The 22,407-nt window shown below is 47.3% G+C and overlaps 1 protein-coding gene across 12 annotated transcripts in view; it reads right to left on the bottom strand.

Moving 5' to 3' along the window:
- Window positions 1–1,476: 1,476 nt before the first annotated feature.
- The window catches only part of KANSL1 (KAT8 regulatory NSL complex subunit 1), a 173,035-nt gene continuing 152,104 nt past the window's right edge, over window positions 1,477–22,407 (bottom strand). For 4 of the 12 annotated variants that reach the window (XM_043536792.1, XM_043536793.1, XM_037887124.2 and 1 more), the window contains 8 exons: window positions 22,141–22,306; window positions 17,299–17,484; window positions 16,260–16,411; window positions 12,167–12,285; window positions 7,556–7,613; window positions 6,781–6,893; window positions 4,721–4,955; window positions 1,477–3,698 (listed from right to left, as the gene is read on the bottom strand). In XM_043536792.1, coding sequence (XP_043392727.1) covers window positions 3,456–3,698; window positions 4,721–4,955; window positions 6,781–6,893; window positions 7,556–7,613; window positions 12,167–12,285; window positions 16,260–16,411; window positions 17,299–17,484; window positions 22,141–22,306 — 1,272 coding nt within the window. In that variant the 3' untranslated portion in view covers window positions 1,477–3,455. Of the gene's footprint in view, window positions 3,699–4,720; window positions 4,956–6,780; window positions 6,894–7,555; window positions 7,614–12,166; window positions 12,286–16,259; window positions 16,412–16,705; window positions 16,868–17,298; window positions 17,485–22,140; window positions 22,307–22,407 lie in introns of all 12 variants that reach the window. The other 8 variants (XM_043536795.1, XM_043536797.1, XM_043536791.1 and 5 more) reach the window with 3 other exon arrangements.

The following is a 22,407-nucleotide window of genomic DNA, read 5'->3' as shown; positions in this document are numbered from 1 at the left end:
TTCCCCCCCTCCCCATGCCATGGGACTGCCCAAAGGTGGTTGGGGTTTTGGGGTTTTTTTTAGCCTTCCTCAGACAGAAACCTGGGGTTGGATTCTGGGCAAGCTGCCAGCCGGAATTCTTCACCTCCCAGAGGTCAGCTTGGGCCTGTGAGAGTCCTTGAGTGGTGTCAACTTTTGGCAAGTGCCTAGTGTAGAAACTCGCTGATTCAGGCTCCAGATCTACAGCAGGCATACCAAGGACATCTTGTTACAAGATGGGGGCATACAAGAACCAGGGCCTGGGGAACCACCCCAGCCCCACGAAGGGCTGACTGGGGGTCAAGGTGTCCTCTAACCTCATCTCCCCCTTCCCCCCCATAGGTGAGGGACTACTCTTGGGTGAGTGGAGGTGCCCAGCAACCCTCCCCCTCATCATTGGCTCTTGCTGTGGGAGCCCCCCAAGAATTGTGCAGGGCTTGTTAAAATAAAACCCATCCTCCTCCTGCCCCAGGAGCACCACCACCAGGGTAATGTTCCTTTTTTGAAAGGGTCTGTGGCTACATAGGACTTGAGGCTCTAGTCACTCACAGGCATCGCAGAATGCTCCCCTCTTGTCTGCTGCTCACAGTGCTCATGCCCTCTCCAGCCCAGTCAAGGTTTGGCCTCAAACGCCTGGGTTGAGATGTTTAGTCATAAGGATGGACAGATCATGCCATGTATGCCTCAGTCAGGTAAGGCTTAGCTTGAACACACCTGCTGGAGAGCACGGGGAAGAACGAACCAGCCAAGGAGGTTTTACTGGGGAGAGAAAGAGGAACGCATGAGGCTCAAACAGCTTCTGGACATGGCTGGAGAGAACATCATAACAACATGACCTAATCTGCCACGGCTTTCTGCAGCTGCTGGAGCTCTCCACTGCCAATAAATGGGGCCCTCCTAAGGGAAAAGTTCTTCCACAAAGGACACAGATATGGGGTGTGACAGGGTTGATCCAAAAGTGAGAAACACTTGGAAACAAATGTTTAAAAGATGAACTGCAGAAGCAAACCATGCCCTATGCTGATTGCTCCTTTACCATAACAGCTGCGATCCCTCCCCACCCCCCACTTGCATTTGCTGCATGTTATTTTACCTTAGAAATAAGGGCCTCCAACCAAGCTGGATGTCCCTGCCTCTGGTGCAGGATTGGAGAGGAGAGTGACACCATCACTATGAAACCCGAGCTGCTAGAGTAGCTGCCTTTAGTTATTTCTGTGGGGTAGAGGTGAAAGGCAGCAATGTTACTGTGCAGTGAAGGCACCTGGGCACCCTCCAGTGCAGAAAGGGAAGGTGGGACTTGCTCACCCACTTCTGTAAGTAAACAGAGAACTTCAGAGCATCAGCAAGACAGCTAGAGCAAGGGCCCTGGGGTCAGGAACCCTAAATTCTATTCCTGGTCATCATGCTGCTGACCCCACACCACTGGGAAGGTCACAAAAGGGGCTTCGCATCGCACACTCCATTTTTTAAATTTTTTTTAATCTTTTCTTTTTTTTTTTTATAAGCACATTTGTGCTTTGCAAACAGAATCAGGACATTAACAAAGATCAGCTTCTCAGAAGAAAAGCGTTTCTATAGAACAAGGACATTACACAGCTCAAAGCAGGAAAAGAAAAATATTTACAAAATACAAGGTGGTTTTTTTGTGGTTTTTTATAATGCTAAAAGGGTTATTCAGAATTTTCAACCTTATAAATAGAAAAGCACTTATGCAAAGGGATATGGTAGCATTGGTTTTTTTTTTTTTTTTTTTTTTTTTTTTTAAAGAAACGATGACAAATCCTTTAAACTAGAACAGAACCAAAGAACACTAGATAATGTTGAAAATTGTGAAAAAACCCCAACCATTAAGCAGTTTAGCTACTATTTCTTTACGATTACAAAATGGAAAAAAAAATTATGTCCTTTGTCTTTTTTTTCCTTTTTTGGTGATGTGATTATACATAAGACAGGCACAATGCTAACAACAGGACAGGGACCAACAGCCACACCGTCAGGGTCAGAAAACATTACAGATGGGAACGGTGTGTGGGATCCAGGAGTCTCTAGAGGAGGAGGGGCCAGCGGTGGTGCCATTTTAAAGTAAAATACCTGTCAAACTTTATGATCATCAGACCAAAAAGTCCTCAAAAATGAAACTGACTAAACATTTGTTTTCAAAATTTGTGTGGAAGTGGAGTTAAGCAGTGGTGAAAAACAAGTCCTGATCTTTTCCTAAGCAAGCAGCCAAGGCTCTACTGAGCTGGACTTCGAGCAGCACACGACACTTGCTTTTTCTTAGGACTTTTTTTTTAAATAGATCAAACCAATTTAAGCGAAACAAACATTAGCGGCCTGTGCACTGCAGCCTACAGACTTCACATGGTGAATTGCTGAGTCCTACTCCTGGCATCTGCAGCTCATCATGCTTTCTAAGCAGTAACAGTAACAACAGAAGTGACATTCTGATGGCCAGCTGCTAACCTCGCCTGAAATTTTCTAATTGCGGTGGGTAAAAAACCACGAAGGCAAATTAAAGTGTCGGTCACAGAATTGCATTTCCTGTATCAAAGCGTGTACTGGTGCCAGCAGCAAGTCAGATCTCAGCAGAAGGAGTCCTGAAGGGTGCTGGATAAACTCTGCTCCTGCTGAAGCACCAGAACATGCTGGGCTGGACTCCCACTTCTCTGCCCCCCACCCAGTATAAAAACCACAGGGTGTGAACTGAACAAGACTGCTTCCCAAATCCCACTCTCCCACAGGGAGCTGTGCACGAAGCAGCTAATGAGGGGACCTCCTTTCCCCAAGTGACAGGAAGGCTTGTCCTCCATGAAGCGAACAGCTGCTCTAAAAGCAGGAGTGGAGAAAGGAAGAAATGAAGGGCAATGCAGCCTGGGGGAATCATGGAGAGAATACTTGGAACTACAACCTAGGGAACAAAATGACAGGGAGAGTGTGTGCAGGGACTGCAGATCTCAGCTCTGCACATGGGGAGAGACAGCTAGTGCGGGAGGTTGCATTCCAAAGACATCACTTTTCACCACTAATTTCACTCCACTAAAACTTTTCAGGGAGGAGGCAGCAGGCAGCAGAGAGTAAGAGAAAAATACCCTTTCGCTTGAGAAAAAAATCCCCAAAGTCTGCTAGTCAGCTAAATCCTGTGCTCTAGAATCATACACCTAAGGGGGAGGGGCGGAAGGGTGTCTGGCAGGCTGCTCTCCTCCCGAGGCTTCACTCTGCTGGGAGGAAGCTGGGGTGCTCTTATTGTGTGACAAGGAAACATGGAAAAAAAAAAAACAACCCAAACAAACAAAAAAAAACAGTTTCTAAACTCCTTAAATTCACTAAAAACTGTGAAAATTCCCGGCAGGATGTTTGAATATCAAACGCAGATTTCGGAAGCTTTAATGCCAAGAGTTAGTTCTGTGTTGGTTTTGTTCATTCCTTCCTGTCCGTCTCTATCTGTGTGCTGGCCGCTGAACTGCTGTCGCTGCTGCTGAGGAGGCCACTGCTGGGTGCCGGCTCTTGGGGCTGGGGAGGGCGGGCAAGGGGAGGGCGCTGTCCATCTCCCGGGATGACTTGCTGCCTGATGTGCGCCGGGTGCAGCGGGACAGCCGGTCCTGGGGATCAGATTGGTCCTCGCACTCTGTCCTGGGGTTGTAGGAGAGCGGGAAGTAGCGTCGCTCCCAGGGCTGCACAGCCTGAAGGGGAACGAGAGGCGGAGCTGTTCACAGGGCGCGCATACAGACACATGCTCAGAGGCTCTGTCTGGGTAAACTCTCTGTGGTTTAGGATATCCCCCCCGGAGTCATCTTCCTGTTTCCCATTCATCCTTGACATATGGCAGCCCTAGCCAATGCTCCGTTTAAAGGTGCTTCACATATTGCGCAGGTTCAGCCATTAGCAGGGGGAGGTTCCCCAAGGGACCAGGGCAAAGTCAACTCCCCCCCATGCTGGCACAGACAGACCACAGCAGAGCCAGCACCCAGCTGCCAGAGGCCCCCTGTGACCAACGAAGCACCTGTATGCCTGTTTTTCTAGCAGGGTCAAGCAACCACAGCCAGCCAGGACCACAACTAGATTAATTCCCACACATACCATGAAAAAAAAAAAGTGACCTTTTATTGATGCAAATGGGAAGTATCATTGGATATTAGCCCCCCTTGCACATTAAATGGGTCACATGGACCAAGGAAGGTCTCAATTCAGACCTCCCAACAAGAATTCCCTTCTCCTGGCTGTTCAGCTTGCTGGCGAGGTTTTAAAGAGAGAAGAATCACAACGTAGGTGTTAGAAAAACTAAAACACCCATCAAAGGTCAATAAGATGAATGCACTTCCTGCAGAAAGCCTCATTAGGGTTCATTTTGTCGTGTAAAGGCTAGCATTGTGATGATTTGTTCCCATGTTACTATTGTAACATGACAGGGTTCTTAGGGCACGCACATGGAGGATGAGTGCCCAAAGGAAAAACTGCCAGAGAGGTCAGATCTTGCCTGCCAAAGCTGAATGAGAATGGATTTTTCCATTCAGTTCAGCAAACTGAATTTCCCATACACAGATTCTCAGCAATTCACCACAGTAAATATATTCCACAGTGAAAAACAAACCAAAAATTTGAATTTCACATTTAGCCTCAAAAATAACACAGCTTCTCAGTAACGTGTATGCATCTGGACCCTTCCACCAGCCAGAGGGGACAAGAAGTCAAAACAGTCACCCACCTGTTCGTCAAGGCCAGCCTCGGGTGTGGAACAACGGGTGTCCTCACTGGACAAGAGCCGCATGGAGTCACGGGAAACAGGCGTGAGAGGGGCAGAGTGCAGTTCAGGGCTGACGGGACTGCGTGGTGAGAATTCAGAATGGGAGTGGCAGTTGCCCACATCGGGTGATGGTGGCTGGGGAGTGGAGGGGTTCCCCAGCTGAGGGGTTGTCCGACCGTCTGCTGATCTGTAAGACCTGGAATTTAAAAAAAAAAAACACGTATTTTTTAAGTTCCCATTTTACGTTTCACTACTGCAGTCTGAAAGTCCGCTGTCATTCTGCAAAAACCTCATTCGTTGCCAGCTCACCCCCTATAACACTGTTACCACACGATCTCTGTCACTACTTGCAAGGCAATCATCAAGATGTGCACATACCAATGAGGAGTCACTGTTTGGACTCAGTACTGCAACCTGACCCCTCCATCCCACGATCATTGTTTCGCGGCATCATGTCAAACTCCGAATAACCTCTTTGGGACAATTGTGGGGTTTTTGGGGGGAGGGGCTGTTTCTGTGGCACACGTCTGCTACACTTTGAGTGCTGTACAATTATAGTAGTAATTATAAGCCACCCCACAGAGTCGGACACTTAGGTAAGTTTTCCCAAGTATTCTCCTGATAACATCTGTACACTAAGTAACAAAGACATTTGTTCAAACAGCTAAATAGTGACCAAAATATAATTAAGCTTGACATTCTTTGGGGGAGGATAGGAGCCAAAACCTAAACTTTGGAAAGGGAACATAAAAATAAGGAAGCTTGTCAAAGACTTAAAAGTCAAAATTGAGGGATTTAAAACCCTTCATTAAAGGCATGCGTACATCTAAACAAAAAGGGAATCAGGAAGCAAGTAAACCAGTGTTTGGCTCAATGGCAAGGTTCAAAAGGGCTGTCTGAGGTAAACACGTCCTTCAAAATATTGAAATCCAACCCTAGTAAAAAAGGAGCATAAGCTATAGCAGGAAGAAAATCAGAAGGGCTAAGAGAGAATTTGAAGAATAAAAAGCCAAACACAAAAACAGCCAAGAAATTCTTCCAGTTTATCAGAGCCAGGAAGACCATGAGATCATCAATAGGAGGTCTGCTCGAACAATTAAGGATGAGAACAACATTACAAAGAAGCTAGACAATTTATCTGCATCGCTCTTCACAACAGAGAATGCTGGGATATTATCTACCCCAGACTTACTCTTCTGGTAGTACAGATGCGGTACTCAGAGTTGGAGGTATCAGAAAAAGAGGTACTGGAACAAACTGATAAACTAGACAGAATTAGTCATCAAATCCAGAGGGTACACTTAAGTGTTCTGAAGTTACTTAAGAAGGAAGTGGCTTAGCTGGGGAATGAATGTTATACCCAGTACCTTTTAAAAGGTACTGGGTTATGTCTGGAGAATTACAGACTAGTAAGCCTTATTTTTGTAACTGGTAAATAGGTTGAAATGATGGTTAAAATAGAATTATTAACCATCTAGATGATCACAACATAATAGGATCTAACTACCATGGTTTCTGCAAAGTTCCACATGATTTCCTCATACATTTCTGACATCAGATGGGGACAGACAATTTGTATGAGGACACCTCATTGGGAAAGCTCAGCCCCAAAGCTGAAGGCATAATTTTACTCACCATCATCACCACAAATGGTCTGCCCCAACTGATAGCTTACCAGTTCCATGGTCTGTGTTTCTCTACAGAGACACCATTCCTTCCCACAAGTCCAACAACACACTGCCCCTACAGTACAAAGGGCCATCTCAGATTCTCCAACACTACTGCCTTTCAGGATATGAACCTCTGTAGATCAGTCTTTTGCACCCTACTCCCAGATACGCACGCCCCTCTCTGTAGAAAGATGGCACAACTGCACGAGAAGCTGGAGTAAGGACAGCCTTCCCACACAAGGCTCACATGGCAGAACTGAGGAGCAGTAGTTGGCACCCACTGAACATGTGTTACAGTGGCATCGGAGTGCTGGGACACCACAGCTGCCGAGAACATGCTGCTAGGCTTACCTGCTGCCTCGCCGCTGAGGGGGCAGACTGGTGCTCCAGAGCCACCTTGCCCGCTCCATCTCTTCACACTTGGCATGAAGAGCAGCAAAGGCTGAATCAGACAGGTCCTCAATCTGGAAAGGGATGTCACGTTAGTGTGATATCTTTTACACTAAGGGCCTGCCTACACAGCCAACTTATACTGGCATAAGCCAAGGTGTGAATTTAAACTGATCTACCTGGAGGACTGTAAGAGGATTTTTTTTTCGGTTTAGCTTATGTTGCTTAGGAAGGGACATGAGCTAAACAGAATTCCAGAATTAAGAGTGTCCACACAGGGGCTCATACTGGTATAGCTATATTGGTTTAACTAATATTGTTAGAATTATACCAATGAAAGTGGTAAAGCTTTTCTGTGTAGACAAGACCTCAGGTCTCCCTAAAAGGCTAAGAGCCTGCTACCCTGAGGCACCTCATGAAAGAAGCCAGACTCCTGGCTGCAACTGATACACATGCAGAGAAATAAACTAGCTTCTTCTACCTCAGCAGCCTCTTCCTTCCCCACCTTTTGCTGAAAAGGAGGATGAACTGATCAAACACTTCCTACTGGTCTCCTACTGCCTAACCAAGATGCCATCCTCCATAAACACAAAAAGGAGACCCCACACCTCTCTTCTGAGGTTCTTCTTGATCCTTCAGCATCTGCTTTCCAGGCACTTCACTCTCTCTTGTGCAGCACATCCTACTTGAAAGGAAGCTCCCAAATTAGTTACAGATATAAAGCGATCAGCATTACCTCCTCATTGTCTTCATCAGGGTTCACTTTCAGAGCACTGATATCCACTTCACGCCAGCTGCAATACACCATTGAAATCAAGGTCAATCCCTGCCATAGCAAAGCATGTAACACAGCCATGTAGCCTTGGGGGGACCAGAGAGGAGAGGAGTGGTAAACACACCTCGTACATGTGTTAAATTTTGTCCCCTTAGTGAGTGGTGGCCTACAGAAAGGATAAAAACCTACTACTATTAGTGACAAATTCCAATTCAAGCAGTTATAGTCTGTCACCTAAGCTCCCCCTACAGTTTCAAATGCATGTGAAATTTTCCACGTCCGGTACTACACTGCTCCGTGATGACTGAACGTCATTCCATGCAAGTGACAACCGGTTTCTGAACATGCTCAATAGGCACCAGAGGTACAACCATGGGTAAAGCAATGAAGGAGACAGGATCCCCTCCCCCAACTTTGCTCCTCCCAGATGTTGTCCGTCCAACTCTCCTTCCAGGTTTTGTCCTTCCAACTCTGCCCTCCCTGTGGGTTCTTGGGGGGTGGGGGGGAGGGGAATAAAATAAAATAAGGTGGCTTTTTCTAGCCCTTCTCTTAAGACATGCCCCCTGCTGTTGTTCCTCTCCATTAAATGCTCCCCTGGACCAAACCATTCCATCTCCCCAGCCCAACTCTTGTCAGTGCTGGTCAGCTCTTGCTGTGCTGCAGCTGGCAGAGCCTGCAGCAGGAGGAGGAAGTATTGTAGTTTAGATTCTGCAGAGCAACCCCACACCGAGCCAGCACTGGGAAGACTAGGGAACGCCAGGGGTGAAAACAGACTGCCTCTGACACATAGATATAATATTTTTAAAAAGCCAAATGATCTCTCCTGCGGTGCTGACATAACACATTCTAAACTAATTTACTGTTCACCATTTTTGCTGTTTGTTCAGTTTCTGCACTTCACTCAGCATGGATTGTTAAACAGTCTCAATTTCACTTTTGTTTCGAATCACTTCAGTTGTCACACACTATTGCACAGTGCTGCAGTGTTTAGGTTACAAATACTGCAAGGGAACACTTCACTTGTTTAAAAATGGTTTACACTGGAATTTTTAGAATTTGATAACATTTCTATTGGTTGTGTGTTCCATAAAAGTTTTATTTTACAAAACGTAATATTGGGTAATGACGAGACAGCATCCTTTTAAAATCAGAAAAATGAACAGGAGTATTTGTGGCACCTTAGAGGCTAACAAATTTATTTGAGCATAAGCTTTTGTGGGCTACAGCTCACTTCATCAGCTGCATGCAGGGGAAAATACAGGACCATTTTATATACACAGAGAACAAGAAACAATGGGTATTACCATGCACACTACAACAAGAGTGATCAGTTAAGGTGAGCTATTACCAGCGGGAGAGGAAAAAAAAAACCTTTTGTAGTGATAATCAAGATGGGCCATTTCCAGCAGTTGACAAGAACGTGTGAGGAACAGGAGGGGGGGAAAAACAAACATGGGGAAATAGTTTTACTTTGTGTAATGACACATCCACTCCCAGTCTTTATTCAAGCCTAATTTAATGGTGTCCAGTTTGCAAATTAAATTCCAATTGCTGCTGAATTGCAACCATGAACGCGGCCTTCCAGGAAAGGAGAAGTAGAGAGCAGGAAGCTAAATGCTCGGGGGGGGGTGGGGGGGTGGGAGGTGTCCAGTGAGCTGTGACAACAGAAGATTCAGATCCCACAGGGGGACGGGGTCTCTGACATGCGGGTAGAGGTGCTCGCGGCCCTTGAGGAACCTGGCAGTCATGTCCTAGGCGAAAACCAACCTGCCCTCCAGCAGCGGATGGAAGGCCGAGATAGTGGCCAAGTGGACCTTAATAGATGAAAGGGACAGGCCTTGGAACTGGAGATGCAGAAGGTAGTCCAGGATCAACTGCAGCAAGGCTCACTCAGGCCGAATGCCTTTTGTCCAAGGTCCCATATGTGAACCGCTTCCATGTGGCCAGGTAGGTTGCTCTGGTGTGGGGCTTTCTGCTGCCCAACAGGACCTGATGGACACTGGCCAAGCCCTCCTGCTCTTGCGCATTTAACAATGCGGCAGCCAAGCTGTCAGGTGCAGCGCCGCCAGGTTCGGACACAGAAGACTGCCCTGGTTTTGGGAGAGCAGGTCTGGCCACAGTGGTAGCTGTAACGGAACAGCCACCGAGACGTCCAGCAGCATGCTGAACCAGAGCTGGCGCGGCCAAGTTGGCACTATGAGGATCACCTTCGCCCTGCCCTGCTTGACCTTCATCAGGACTCTGTGGATCAACGGCACTGCGAGGAAGGCATACGACAGAGCCCCCAACCACAGGAGCAGAAGTGTCCAACAGGGAGCCTCTGTCAATCCCCTAAATGGAGCAGAAAATGTGGCATTTCCTGTTCTGCCTGGATGCGAACGGGTCCACCCGGGTAGTCTCATCTCTGGAAGATGACACTGACCACCTCCGGATGGAGGGACCACTTGTGGCGAGACGAGAAGGTCCTGCTGAGGCAATCTGCCAAAGCGCTCTTGGCCCCAGGGAGGTGTGCAGCTACGAGATGGATGTCATGATGTACACAAAGTCCCAGAGCCTGAGGGCTTCTTGGCAAAGGGCAGACGATCTGGCTCCGCCTTGCTTGCTGATACATAACATTGCCGCTGTACTGTCCATCAGGACCTGGACCACCGTTTCGGACTCCTCCGCCAACTCTTCAATCTTCAAGTTTAAATTGGCAGCCACTCTTAAGGAGGGCCTGGTGCTCTTTGAAGTAGTCGGGGCGGGGGGAGGGGGGTCTGCCCATTTGGGAGGAGCCCGCCACCACTTCCTTTGGAAACGACAACTGCATGGCAGAGGGAGGGGCAGCTTCCCCTTCCCTCTCTGGGGTCAGCTCCTTCAGTGTCGGAGCCTGCTGTGCTGCCCTCGGGTCGGACTCGGCACCGTGTTCTGACTCTGGTGCTGGCGGCAGTTTTTCCGAAGTGGTCAGGGAGGCATGGTGGGAGCACAGGACCGGCATGACAGGCACGCCCCATGGGTTCCAGTATAGCAACTAAGCAGGCCACGATCCCGCTGCCATGCCGCCACTGTGGACACCGTGCTGGCCTTGTGGGTTGGTGATGATTCACCCTTCCTTGCGAGGGGCTCAACTCCTGCTCCAACTTGGACCACCGCCCCTCTGGTGACCAGAGCGGAGCCATGGATGCCCGAGTCTGCCGACTGACCCTTGTTGGCAACCAGTAAGAAGAGGGCGAGGATCAGTGCATGCCCGACAAGCGGTACTGGGGAGGTGGAGACAGGTGCCGCGACTGGGCGTGATCCTGCACCAGCGGGGATCAACGCCTGGGAGATCGTGTAGGCGATGGTGACCTGCGCCCTGGTGATGTCTGGTGGGAGGCTTGCCACTAACGAGGGTACAGGGACTGATGCCTTGACTCCAGTGTCCCATGCCTCATAGGGGGAGAGCACGTCATCAGGGACCTGGGCCTTCTGACCAAAGACAGAGGTTGTGGTGCCGGGTCCTAGGCCGTGGTGATGGGAATCTACGCCTGCAGCCCAGGGACCAAGGTTGCTCCACTGCCCTATGGGGCAGTCCCATGACCGGCTTGCCCTTGGACATTAAGGTCTTAGCTGCGTTTGGTGCCTGGCACGGCATCTGCAGTGTTGCTACTTGTTCTTTGGCTGCCGGGGCTGCCTCGGGCAACAAGAGCCCTGGGAGCTGGAGGCAGATCCCTGGCTGGGCTAGGGGGTCTGATCACAGCGGTCCCCCTGATCACCCCGTGGGGTGGGCATGTGACCTGACATAGTCCTTTGCTCCAAGCCCCCTTCCTCTCTGGTGCCAGGGAGCTCCTCTTCTTTTGCTGTTTCTTAGGCACTGGTGAGGGGAATGGTGCCAGGCGGTGGAGCCCAGTGCCGGTGGTGAGCTCTGCACTCATGTTGAGGTGCTAGGAGTGGGGTCTGGGCGGAAGGGCTCCGACGCAGGACGAAGTGCAGCCTCCACGAGGAGAGCCCTCAAATGGATCTCTGGGTGAAAGTTCTTACAGATCCTACACTTGTCTTTTCTATGGGACTCCCCCACCCACTGAAAACAGCTGTCATGGGGGTCACTAATAGGCATTGGCCTGTTGCATGAGGAGCATGGTTTGAAGCATGTCTGGAGCAGGGACTAACTATCAAACTAACCTAACACTTAACTTATGGCTAACTAAGTATCTACAAATGATATACAAAGAGAGTAAACAATGGGTTGTAAAGAACCGCTAACGCTCTGACCAACCAGGGGCGGTAAAAAGGAACTGAGAGGGCATAGGGCCGGGGCGCCTAATATACCAGCGCATGAGCGTGGCACTCAAGGGGGCAGCGCAGCCGACCCTACGGATACCGCTAAGGCAAAAATCTCTTACCGCGCATGTGGGCGTGCTCTCACCACCTATAATGGAATCGACTTGAGCAGGTGGAAAATCATTGTCCTGAACAGCACTAGCAGCCAGCGGAGAGCTCCAGTAGGGGCAAAGTTTCAGGAGTATTTCGTTTCTGACTATGCTACACTTTCGACAGAGGAAACGGGAATGGGCAGCACTATACATGGAGGCTGGGGAAGGACCGAAGACATACCTCGGTGTGAGGATTTCTTTGTATTGTAGTTTCTCCACACGAGTTGTTGCAGCAACAGACATTGGGATGACAATGTTATTAATATCAAAGGAGCTTTCGCCTCTCCTCCTCCTCGGCTGCTGCAAAACAGACAAAAAACAGTGAGGAAAGTGAGGGGGGACCTCAGGTTTCAACCTGGTGGGACTGCTTCTCTAATGAGCATCAATCAGTCTCATAACTGAAAAGTTTCTAATGTGAATTGTGCACTAGCGAGGGATTCCAGATTGATGGCCTTGGAGCAATGCTGGGGCATGTCCCTGGACCAAGAACAATGCACACTGCAGAAATTTAAGTGTCAATACTTCCCCAGAATGCCTCACCAAAGGCTGCCTTTGGTGTCAGAGGGGAACTGAGTCTCCTTGGTCCATTCAACCTTTCTGCAGAGTGTGCTGACAAGAAGCTCAGCAAGGGCTAAAATGTGGAGAAGGTTTGTGCAATGTGGATACCTATCTGCTTTAGTGCCCCCTCCCAATCAGGAAGGAGAGCAGTTAGCAGGGGGCCGGGCCTAAGAATAAAGAGGGTTCATTCAGCAGAGCTGTCAATTCCAATACCTTTCACCAGCAGGTTTTTTTATTATTAATATTAAAAAGACAGACAACGCTCCTGCATTTAACAAGAGGAGCCAGAAAGGAAATTCTAAATGGGAAAAGCCACAGCTCCCATCTATGTTACTGTTCCTTTAAGATTCCACCTTCCCTGCAGAGAGAATTCCACTCATCATTGAGTTCATGTATTTTGAAGGGAAAAATTTACTCTTTTTACAAAATGATTTTTGAACTATAGCTCTTTACTACACTTTTCAACATGTGCTTCAAGAAATTCTAGTGCTATTTAAACCTGTATCCATCCTGGTTTTAAGAGGAGGTGACTAAGGCACAAACAACAGTTAAGTGCCCAACTCCCACTGAAAGTCAATGGCAGCTGGGTGCTTAATGCCCTCTGTGCCTATGAAAATCTCTCCCAACATTCAGGTACTTGCTATACCATTGAGCAGGTCTTTCACAAACTGGTAAAACACTTGATTCTCAAACTGTTCAACTCAACTTCATATCCCCTTTACAAAGAGGATTTGCAATTTACCCTTTTATCTGTCTCCTCCATTCCCCACTGCATGGAACATGTGGCTTTTACTGTGAAAATTAAGTCATGCAGGCAACTGTAATTACACTGGATAAACAACACAAGAAAATAAGAAAAGTTGGGTAATATGCTTTGAGGTGCTTAGACGAAAAGTGCTGCAAAAGCACAAGCATTAGGGATTAATGAGCCTCACAGAATCATAGAGGGCAGCTCAACAGTACTGCTACCTACATGAAAAAATTGTCTCCGGATTTGTTTAAAACAGTCATGTGACAAACATCTGGAGGTTTCTATTGTTTACCTCCTCAGAGATCAGTACTGAGGTGTGATGCAATGCTGACCAATCAGAGAGCATATGCAAATTTAGGTTAACTGACTGGACTAAAAGTCACATTTATCCCCTGGATCTCTCCTGCCCCTTTGGAATTTTAAGTTTAAAAGGTAAAAAGTTTTACACTTTGGATATTTGTAGACAAAATGGAGAGATTTCTATTTCTGATGGAAACACTCAGAATATACTCGAACTAACAGGCAGACTCTAAGTAGTACATCTGAACCCTACAGCTTTTGAGGACAAGATTCCTAGCAACTCTAAGGATTATTTGTAAGATTCCTAGTAATTCTAAGGACTGGGGGGAGGATCAGCGGTCTAAACGGACATAAATTCACCACTTGTTCTGAAACTTGCAGGTCTTTCCCACACTTTGTTAGTTTAGTTCATGGTACAATTAAAAGAAAACGCCCAGAATTTTCAGACATGTCAGCTCATCAAGCACTGACATAGTCCCAGGGAACAAATAAAGAATTAAGTGCAACTCTAAAAGAGACCAAAAGCCAGCAGCAGCCAGCATTAGGAACGTTCAGATTAGGCAAGCCACCCCTCAAAAAGCTTTCCCATTCCTCAAGTGCAGCCCAGGATCTGAGGAGGGCAAGGGATGGCATCAGTGAAAAATAAGTAGCCTTCACAGAATCCTATCACAGAAGTTAATGGGTGCTCCCTGCTTCTAGCACACCCCTAAATTATTTTTGGAGGCATAGATGTTTCTTTGGCCATGACTTTATCCCAACTGCCAGAGATGGCAGGGGGTAAACCCAAGGGCAGATGGCAATGGTTTGATGTGCAAAAGGGAAAGGCAGGTAAATTGAACATAATGCTTCAGACAGCTGTTTGATTGTCTATGGATTCCTTGCCCTGGAATTTATTTGTAGAATACCTCCTGCAATAAAAAGGTATCATAAAACTTACTATTCCACTTTGACTATCAACGAGAAAGACTTGAGTTAGTTCACAGTGAAATAAATGGCTGGGCCTTTGTCCACTGCCTAGTAGACAGGTATCCTCCTCACAGTAATTCCCAAAGCATGCCTTCTCTACAAACTCCCCACAGGTCAACCTGGCTTTAATCAACAATCTGTGACAAATGGAGAGAAGAGACTGGCAATGTCAATGGCTGAGGTGAGCAAGGAATCCAATCACAGGTAACACGAGGAGCTTCTACGCCACTAGGACACAGTTGTAAAAAAATAAATTAAAAAAAATTTAAAAAAAAAAATCTTTCTTCTCCAACTCCAAAGCATCTACAACATTCTAACCACCCACACTATTCTGGCTGGTAGGATGATTTATAAACCCCGAGCAACTAGTTCTGTCCCAGCAGTGCTACAAGCGGTCCATTCAACCTGAGACCTCTACATGTCCTAGCTAGTGCAAGTTTGTGACAAATGCTTGGGACCTTTATTTAGAGGGGATTTTTACTGCCTCACTTGGAGAGGCAAGCTGCTGGCACCAGTCATACAAGCTGGGTCAAACAAACTCTGTTCAGGTCTCTGATTATAAGGATAACCATAGATGCTAAATGTTTTGCTAACTATCATCTGTTCTAGAACATTCCCTGTCTGGGCACAATAAACTGAAGCAGTGAAGGAAAGGCCAATTCCAACACCTCATTCTCAAGTTCCGTGGCCCATTTCCAGTCATGCTTCAGACTGGATCATGGCACCAAAGATGCTAATTACAGAAATGGACAGAGGCCAGCTGTCCTTGCTGATGTTGCTTAACAGTTCAGCAGAATTCAATACTGTTCATCATGAGGTCAATAGGATGTCAGGATCTGGGAATGGCTGGAATCACATGGTTCTAATCTTTCCAGTCAAGCTATTCCAGCAGTTAGTGCTGGGTGAAGGTTCCTCTCTGATGTAAAATCCCCAAAGGACCATATCCTGCTTCCTCTTCAATATTTTTGCAAACCTGAAGATCACAAGGAGATATGGGCTACAGGGGCTGTTGTCTATCTGACTGGGCACAAGGAAAGAGGAAACCCGTGATTCCTGACTCTGCTAGTGATTCACTGTGTGAAGCAGTTCAAGTCTCTTCATCTCTCCGCTTAAGTCTCCCTACCTGTAAAAAATGGAAATAATGCTGGCCCACCTTTGTAAATCAGTTTGAGATCTACAGATGAAAGAGCATCATAAGTGGAAGTATTTTGCTGGCATCAGCATACTGACACCCAGCTATGTGCCTCCTTCCCATCAGATTTAATCATGGCCATCCCCAGGCTCTCTCAAAGATTGGCAAAGACTGGGACTTGCACTAAAGCTGAAGCTCAACCTATGGAAGACAATTAAAATTATTTGGCAGAAGGCAGCATTGAGAATATTGAAAAAATCTAATTACTCCACCAGTTGAGAAGGGTCAACCAACCAGGGTCAATCTGAGAATCTTATTAAGATTACAGTTTGCTTTTAGAATCCCAGAATTCACTAGTGGTCAGCAATACTATTAATCTATGGCTGACTCTCAGCCCCAGCATTGGGAACCGAACCACTGAGTAAATTCAGACACTAACACTTGAACTGTTCTTTCTATCCAGAGTAGAGGGAAACCTGGATTGCTGAGAGCCAAGCAATCTCCAGAGCAGGATAGCAGCTCAGCAACCCCTCCAGATGCATGACCATGCCCTGATCAGATACTTACAGACATGCTAGAGGCGCCCTGTGAACTTGTGCTGGCAGGAGCAGAACTGTCAGAAGATGTGGACAGCTGCCGCACTATGGGGCTGTGGGGCATAGAGGCCGCAGTCGCTGATAGGTAACTTGGGCCTCCGACATCTGTGTGATGCTTTAACACTACAGGAGAAGGAGACAAATGGACAATGACATTAGCAAAAAAGGTTACACCACATGCTTAAAAGTAACCATCGAGGACCACTGTGCATGAAGTAGAAGCTTCCTCCGACTGCAGTTGCCAGCTTTACAGGCCCTGGGGGAATAAGCTGTTAGAGCACACAGGGGATAGCTGCAGTAGTGACAGCAGCTCCTTTATTCCCAGAAGCAGCACACTCCCCTTCACCAAGGGGAAAGAGGATGGGTATGCAGCAAAGCCCAAGCTCCCCCCTGTGAGACCTGGCTGTGGGAGCCTACCTTCGCTTCTCTCAGGTGAGTAGTCCCACAACTGCTTTTTGTCATGTGCAGGAGGCAGGATAAGTGAGCGCTCTGGCACTCTCTTGGCCTTGGGCACAGCCATTAGATCGTCTAAGGGCTGCCTGTGTGCCTTGTTTGGTTGGATTTTGTGATGTGAGCACTCTGAGGAGGGGAACAGAAAAAGAGCTGTGAAATGTCTGCTTTCCCCTCTCTTTCTGTTAGCACAGGAGATACAGCCAACACTGGAGATCCGGATGGGTCAGGGCTCCAGCACCAACAGGGACTGGGGCAGATGCAGGTAAAGCAGTGAATCCCTTTATTACTGCCTATGCCAGGAAAACACTGACCTGCGCAGGGAACAGCATCTATGACACTTTGACCCAATTTGGTTCACACCTGCACACACCTCAGCTCCATTTTAGATTTTGCAATATAATCGTCACAAGCCCAGTCTACAGCGCACCCTGAAGAGGGCGATCATACACACATTTCTTCTTCACTGCACTCATTTAGCACATTCAGGACATTAGCAGGATTAGTTGGGAGTTTACAGACACTCCTGTACTAGTTTGAGGAAAAAAGTGGATACTTACTGGCTGCAGTGAAGAAGGAGTTGACCAGTTTGTGGCGGTCCTTGCGAGCAGGGTCAGACAGGCTACTGGCAGACATGGAGGCTCTATGCTTGAGGGAGAGCTTTTTGGGAGGTTTGATTTTCTCATAGGGCTTGCTCTGCCACTGGGATTTCAGCATATTCTGGAAGTGCAGGCTCGTCGGCACATCTGCAGATAGGTACAACGCAACAACCAAGTCATGCTAGAATTCAAAATGCAGTAGTAGACTCCTCTTCCTGTGCTACTACCCAGGAGAGACCACAATACATCTATTCTGAATTATGATTCCAGGCTGTTGACTCCATCCTCATGCTCAAGGGGAGGTTGTGATTTTGGGAGGCAGTGTCTTCAGCCTCAATCTCTTTGAGAGTGAAGCACATTCTTCTGTCCAGGACAAGGAGAGGACCAGGCACCTGCCTATCCCACCAGGACAGGGGTCCAGTGCCTTTCCGCATTCACTCTCACCTGCCCATTGCCCTCTTCCAGCCAAGAAGTTGCAACACAGCAGCAGCAGCAGACCAAAATGTACACTGGGAAGGGCAGGAAGGGGAAGATGTGACTTACATCCTCGGTTCAGGGTCAAGACATAAGAAGGGACACATCCTTTTCAAGGACAAAGGCCTAAAAAGGAACCCACTTGGGAAAGTCATTTAGTTTATTGATTGTCACCAGAGTAGCCAGCTGCTTTAATTCTATAAGCCACCAACAATGAGGGCTACCATGGCTCTCCTAACCCTAACAGTTGAACACAGGAAAAAAAGCAGACCCAAAACAAGTCAACTGGCTAAATGCTAAATAAAATGGATCCGTTTTATGTGCTATCCAGATGGTCTATCAATGTTGTAAGTTACCAGAGAGAGCACCTTCCAAAGAGAGGGGCTCTGAGGTTAAAAGTACCCCGATGCTGTTCTCCAGGGAGAGTTTTACAATGGGATAGCTCATCTGCCAAGACACTATACACAGCAATGTCTTCAGCATAGGCATGAGTTGCGTGGAGCAGCTGCCTAATTCAGGCAGCAGGTGCTACACTGTGCCCCAGCTGGATTTCAAGGACCGTGCAAAGCAAAACTCTTTGCACTCATCTATGTTGGAGGTGCAAAGTCCTGGATGACCACCATGACTTCTGCATTTGAGGAAAAGTCACCTGTTCCTGGTCAGTCCTAATTGAGGGAAGGTAGTGCAGGCCACTGCTGCAACCCAAGAAGCCCAGAGCAGCTGCGAGGATCCAGCAGGACATAACCCAGGCACATCAGTCTGGCAAAAGGTGGGCATAAGCCATCAACACATGGTATCCATCCCTAAATGCTGCCCCAATGACAAGCAGCAATTTCTTACGTGCTTGTGGCACAGCTGTCTCTCTCATCCAGATTATATTCTGGTAAACCACTGATATTACCCCCCTCCCCATCTCTGAAATGGAGGCAATAATTACTTATCCATCTATTGTGGATCCACAAGCCCATGGGGACACAAATGCGCAGGTACACTCTCACCCCATTTCCAGCATATTCCTTCCGCTCCACCCCTGGATGTGGACACACACACACACACACCCGTGCATCCATGCCTACACACATGCAGTCTCAACATAAAACACCTGCCTCACAACTACGCACATACACAGTCCTGGCATTAAGTCCATTGGCCCAACCCAACACATACTCCAGGCTGCTCTTCTCACAACCTTCTCCTCCCATGGAAGTCACCACCGTAGCGTTTCAGGAGACACTGCCTGAATTAACAGAAGCCACCACTGAGGGAAACACTGATGAAGTTATACAGCACTTTACTTGCACAGACAAGTTAGGCTTATTAGATCACAGCTGCCCCTCCCCAGCTAGCAGAAAGTCACCACCAGGCTCTGGCTTTGGGATCCCAGGTGACCCAACTTCCCCCTTATCAATGGTTGCTTACGGCCTCAAACTTTGATTTGGTTGCCAAAAACTACGACACATGGTTGCAGAACATCCTGCATGACATGTCTGTTTTGTGCCTCTTGTACACCAGTTATCAGGGTTTCTTTCATCTCTCACAGCGCAGCAGGAAAAGCCTCAGCCTGAACAGAAGAGAGACGTCTAGGAGGCAGCAACTTGGTGTTATCCATGAGGAAAGAAGCGTACATCCCAGGCCACTAGGTACTACCTGACACACACTGTCGGTGTCCCATCCACCTGGGATCATCCTGTATCAGTGGCAGAACACCTGCACCTTGCTTCAACCAAAAGGGAAACAGCAACTGCTAGGTACCTCATTGTCTCAGGGACTAACCCCATCACCACAAGTGAAAGTTCAAATACTGAGGCCCAGAGAGGCGCCACTGCAATACTGACAGGAGAGCAGGAAGGGCCAACATCCCTTCCTCAGATCTCAAGGGGACACAGCATTTTCATAATGCCTTTGATGAAGCAGCTAAGATCAGAGCTGAGCCCCCTTCCTAGCCCCCACAGGACTGACCAGCTATTTGAAATCTCTATATCCCACAGATTAATTATTTCAGTGTCTAATTGGGAGAGAGGAGATTTCATGCAGGGCTTGAATCCTGGAGGCCTCTCCTTGAACCCCCATTAGAATTCCCATCATCCCCAATGAACTGGCATGGCAGCCCAAGCAGAGGCTGCCAATCTGACCCGAGGGCGGGGGCAAACACACACGATGCATGGGTTGGCTGGACAGCAGGACAGAGCCAACTGGCAGCAGGGTGTGGGCTGGAGTTTGCTATTAATAGCAGGAGCTTGGGTTCCAGGGCAAAGCTGCTAGAGTGGTGTTCAAATAACCTGACAGTTAAGGCTTCTGGTTTAGCTAAGAAGCCAAGGAAGTAATGACGTGATGGCAGCTGTCCTGCCATAACTGACACCGGGGCATAAATGTGTTAGCACAGGCATGCCCCATGCAAAACCACGAGGAATAAGAATAGTCTTGAACAGGTCGCCAAGAAGGCTGTATTGTGGATTTACTAAACTGATTTGCCTTCATGGATACAACAAGTACTCTCTTCACTTATCTCTCTCTCCTCCAGATGATTCCACAATTTATTCCAAGGCTTGGAAATTTACTTCAATTTTTAAAAATTGGTCTGCTCCTACAGCGAGTATTTGATTTAACAGGGCTTCACACTGGTTGCACTGCAATCGTATTGCAACTCTATTCTACGCATTTTCTCTTTCACTGAACTCAATGCTGCAGGTCTCTTGGGGACCAGCAGATGGCGATCACACTGTGCATTTTTAAACCCAAGTTAACATCCTTGTTACCAAGGTTATTACATCATCTGAAAATCCCCAGACTGAAATCCAACGAACCAGAGAAACTGAAAGGACAAAGCACCTATCAAGCAGCACTTCAATGGGTTAAAACCCACCACATATATGCCCGCTTACCAAAAGTGTAACGCGATCCTCCTCCTCCTCCCGAGGTGCCTGGCAGTGCAGGCCTCGGCACACTATGCTAGAGAAACCCAGCTCCGGGTGCCAAGATGTTAAAGGTGCCAAAGGGAGTTGGACTCAAAATGAGAGCTTGAAAGAGAGAGCCAGTTCAAGTCAAGATGTTGACAAAAAGTTCTCTCTCATGTATACAAATGTACCATATCTATACAGCCAATTCAGGAGGGCTATATCATATTTTTGATGGTGAACACAGTGAAAATTTGACAGAGAGAGAGAGAACGAACAAACAACTACCCTGGTTGATGGCACTCATCTTAATTCTGTGACCTTGAAACCTCTTTCTCAGCTGGGAAACTGTGATGCAGACACAAAGAATATTTAACCAGATTTCCCTGCCCCCAGCAGCCCACCTTCTTTCAGGTTTTGAGAGGATTAAAAAGCCAGCCTCTGGGATAATCAAAGGAGGTCACATGTATCTGAGCACTGAGAGCAATCTAAATTAAGACAAATGCTCATGTTTTAAATGTGTTAGTAAACATAGTTTTAAACAAGACTTTGCACCTAGTGTAGACAGGACAAGTCATGTTTAAAAATGTTAACTGGTTTAGGTCAACCCTATAAATACGGGATTTACTGTACTGCATCAGACTGTTGGTGTCTACCTGTGGCAGATGACTGATGCATAATAGTTTTTTCACCTTCTTCTGAAGTATCTGGCCTACTGTGCAATAGGGTAGATGGAGGAAAGAAATTCCTTCATGTTTACACCCTGAAGCATGAAACTTAAGTTACTCTTCTCTTATCACCCATAAATACATAAAAAGGCTTCGGTCGCAAGCTCTTATTACCCAGCTGTACACTAACCTCAAATTCAAATCGTATCACAGATGATTTGCTGCTGGCATAGACAGAAGAGACTCTTCTTCTAACTAAGACAGTCTCTTCTTTTGATATAAATGGTCAAACTCAACTACATCCTCCAACTGGTTTATAAAATATTGTCAGTATAACCCTCAAACTCTGATGCAAGGCTCCCAATCATCAAACTTTACTTGCTTTGCTCTCTGTTCTCACAAAGCCGGGCTCCAGGGCAATGTTCTCACAAGGACTGAGTATACAGGTGCATGCTCACCACAGTGTGGATTCAAGGTATACTGCTTTCCTTTCACCTTTCCACTCTGGGGAGTGCCATCCCCCATAAGCCACTAACAGCTGCACATACTTCGTTCCAAGCATGTGGACATACCTAGCACATTCCCACTTCCTATGGAAAGTGATGAATATCTAAAGTTCTGAGCAGAGCAGAGCTGGCACGTTCACAAGCGGCTGGATTATGGTAGCACCAAAGTTACCCAAAGTATTATTCGTTTTACACCCTCTGGTATTTCTCTCCCTATACCTCACAACTTCACTGTGCGTTTCATTAAGTGGCTGTGCTTACCATCTGGGAATGATAGAACAGGGTGAATACATGAGTCCAGCTGGGAGAGGCGCTCCAGCAAAGGGGCTTCATACTGGATTTCCGGAGATATGGAGCTTCGAGTGCCACAGATGGCACACAACGGGTTCACATCACAGCTACATCGCACCATGCTGTTACGATGAACCTAGACCCCAAGGGCAAAAAGAAAAAAATTCAATACACTTAACTCAAAGAGGCTGATCTGTCTACACCCACTCATTCCACATGCAACTCTTAGGCAATTTG

Source organism: Chelonia mydas, chromosome 27, assembly GCF_015237465.2.
Source record: "Chelonia mydas isolate rCheMyd1 chromosome 27, rCheMyd1.pri.v2, whole genome shotgun sequence".
In the NCBI taxonomy this organism is placed as follows: domain Eukaryota; kingdom Metazoa; phylum Chordata; order Testudines; family Cheloniidae; genus Chelonia; species Chelonia mydas.
Note: the sequence above shows the minus strand (reverse complement) of the source record. Positions and strands in the feature narration are given on the sequence as shown.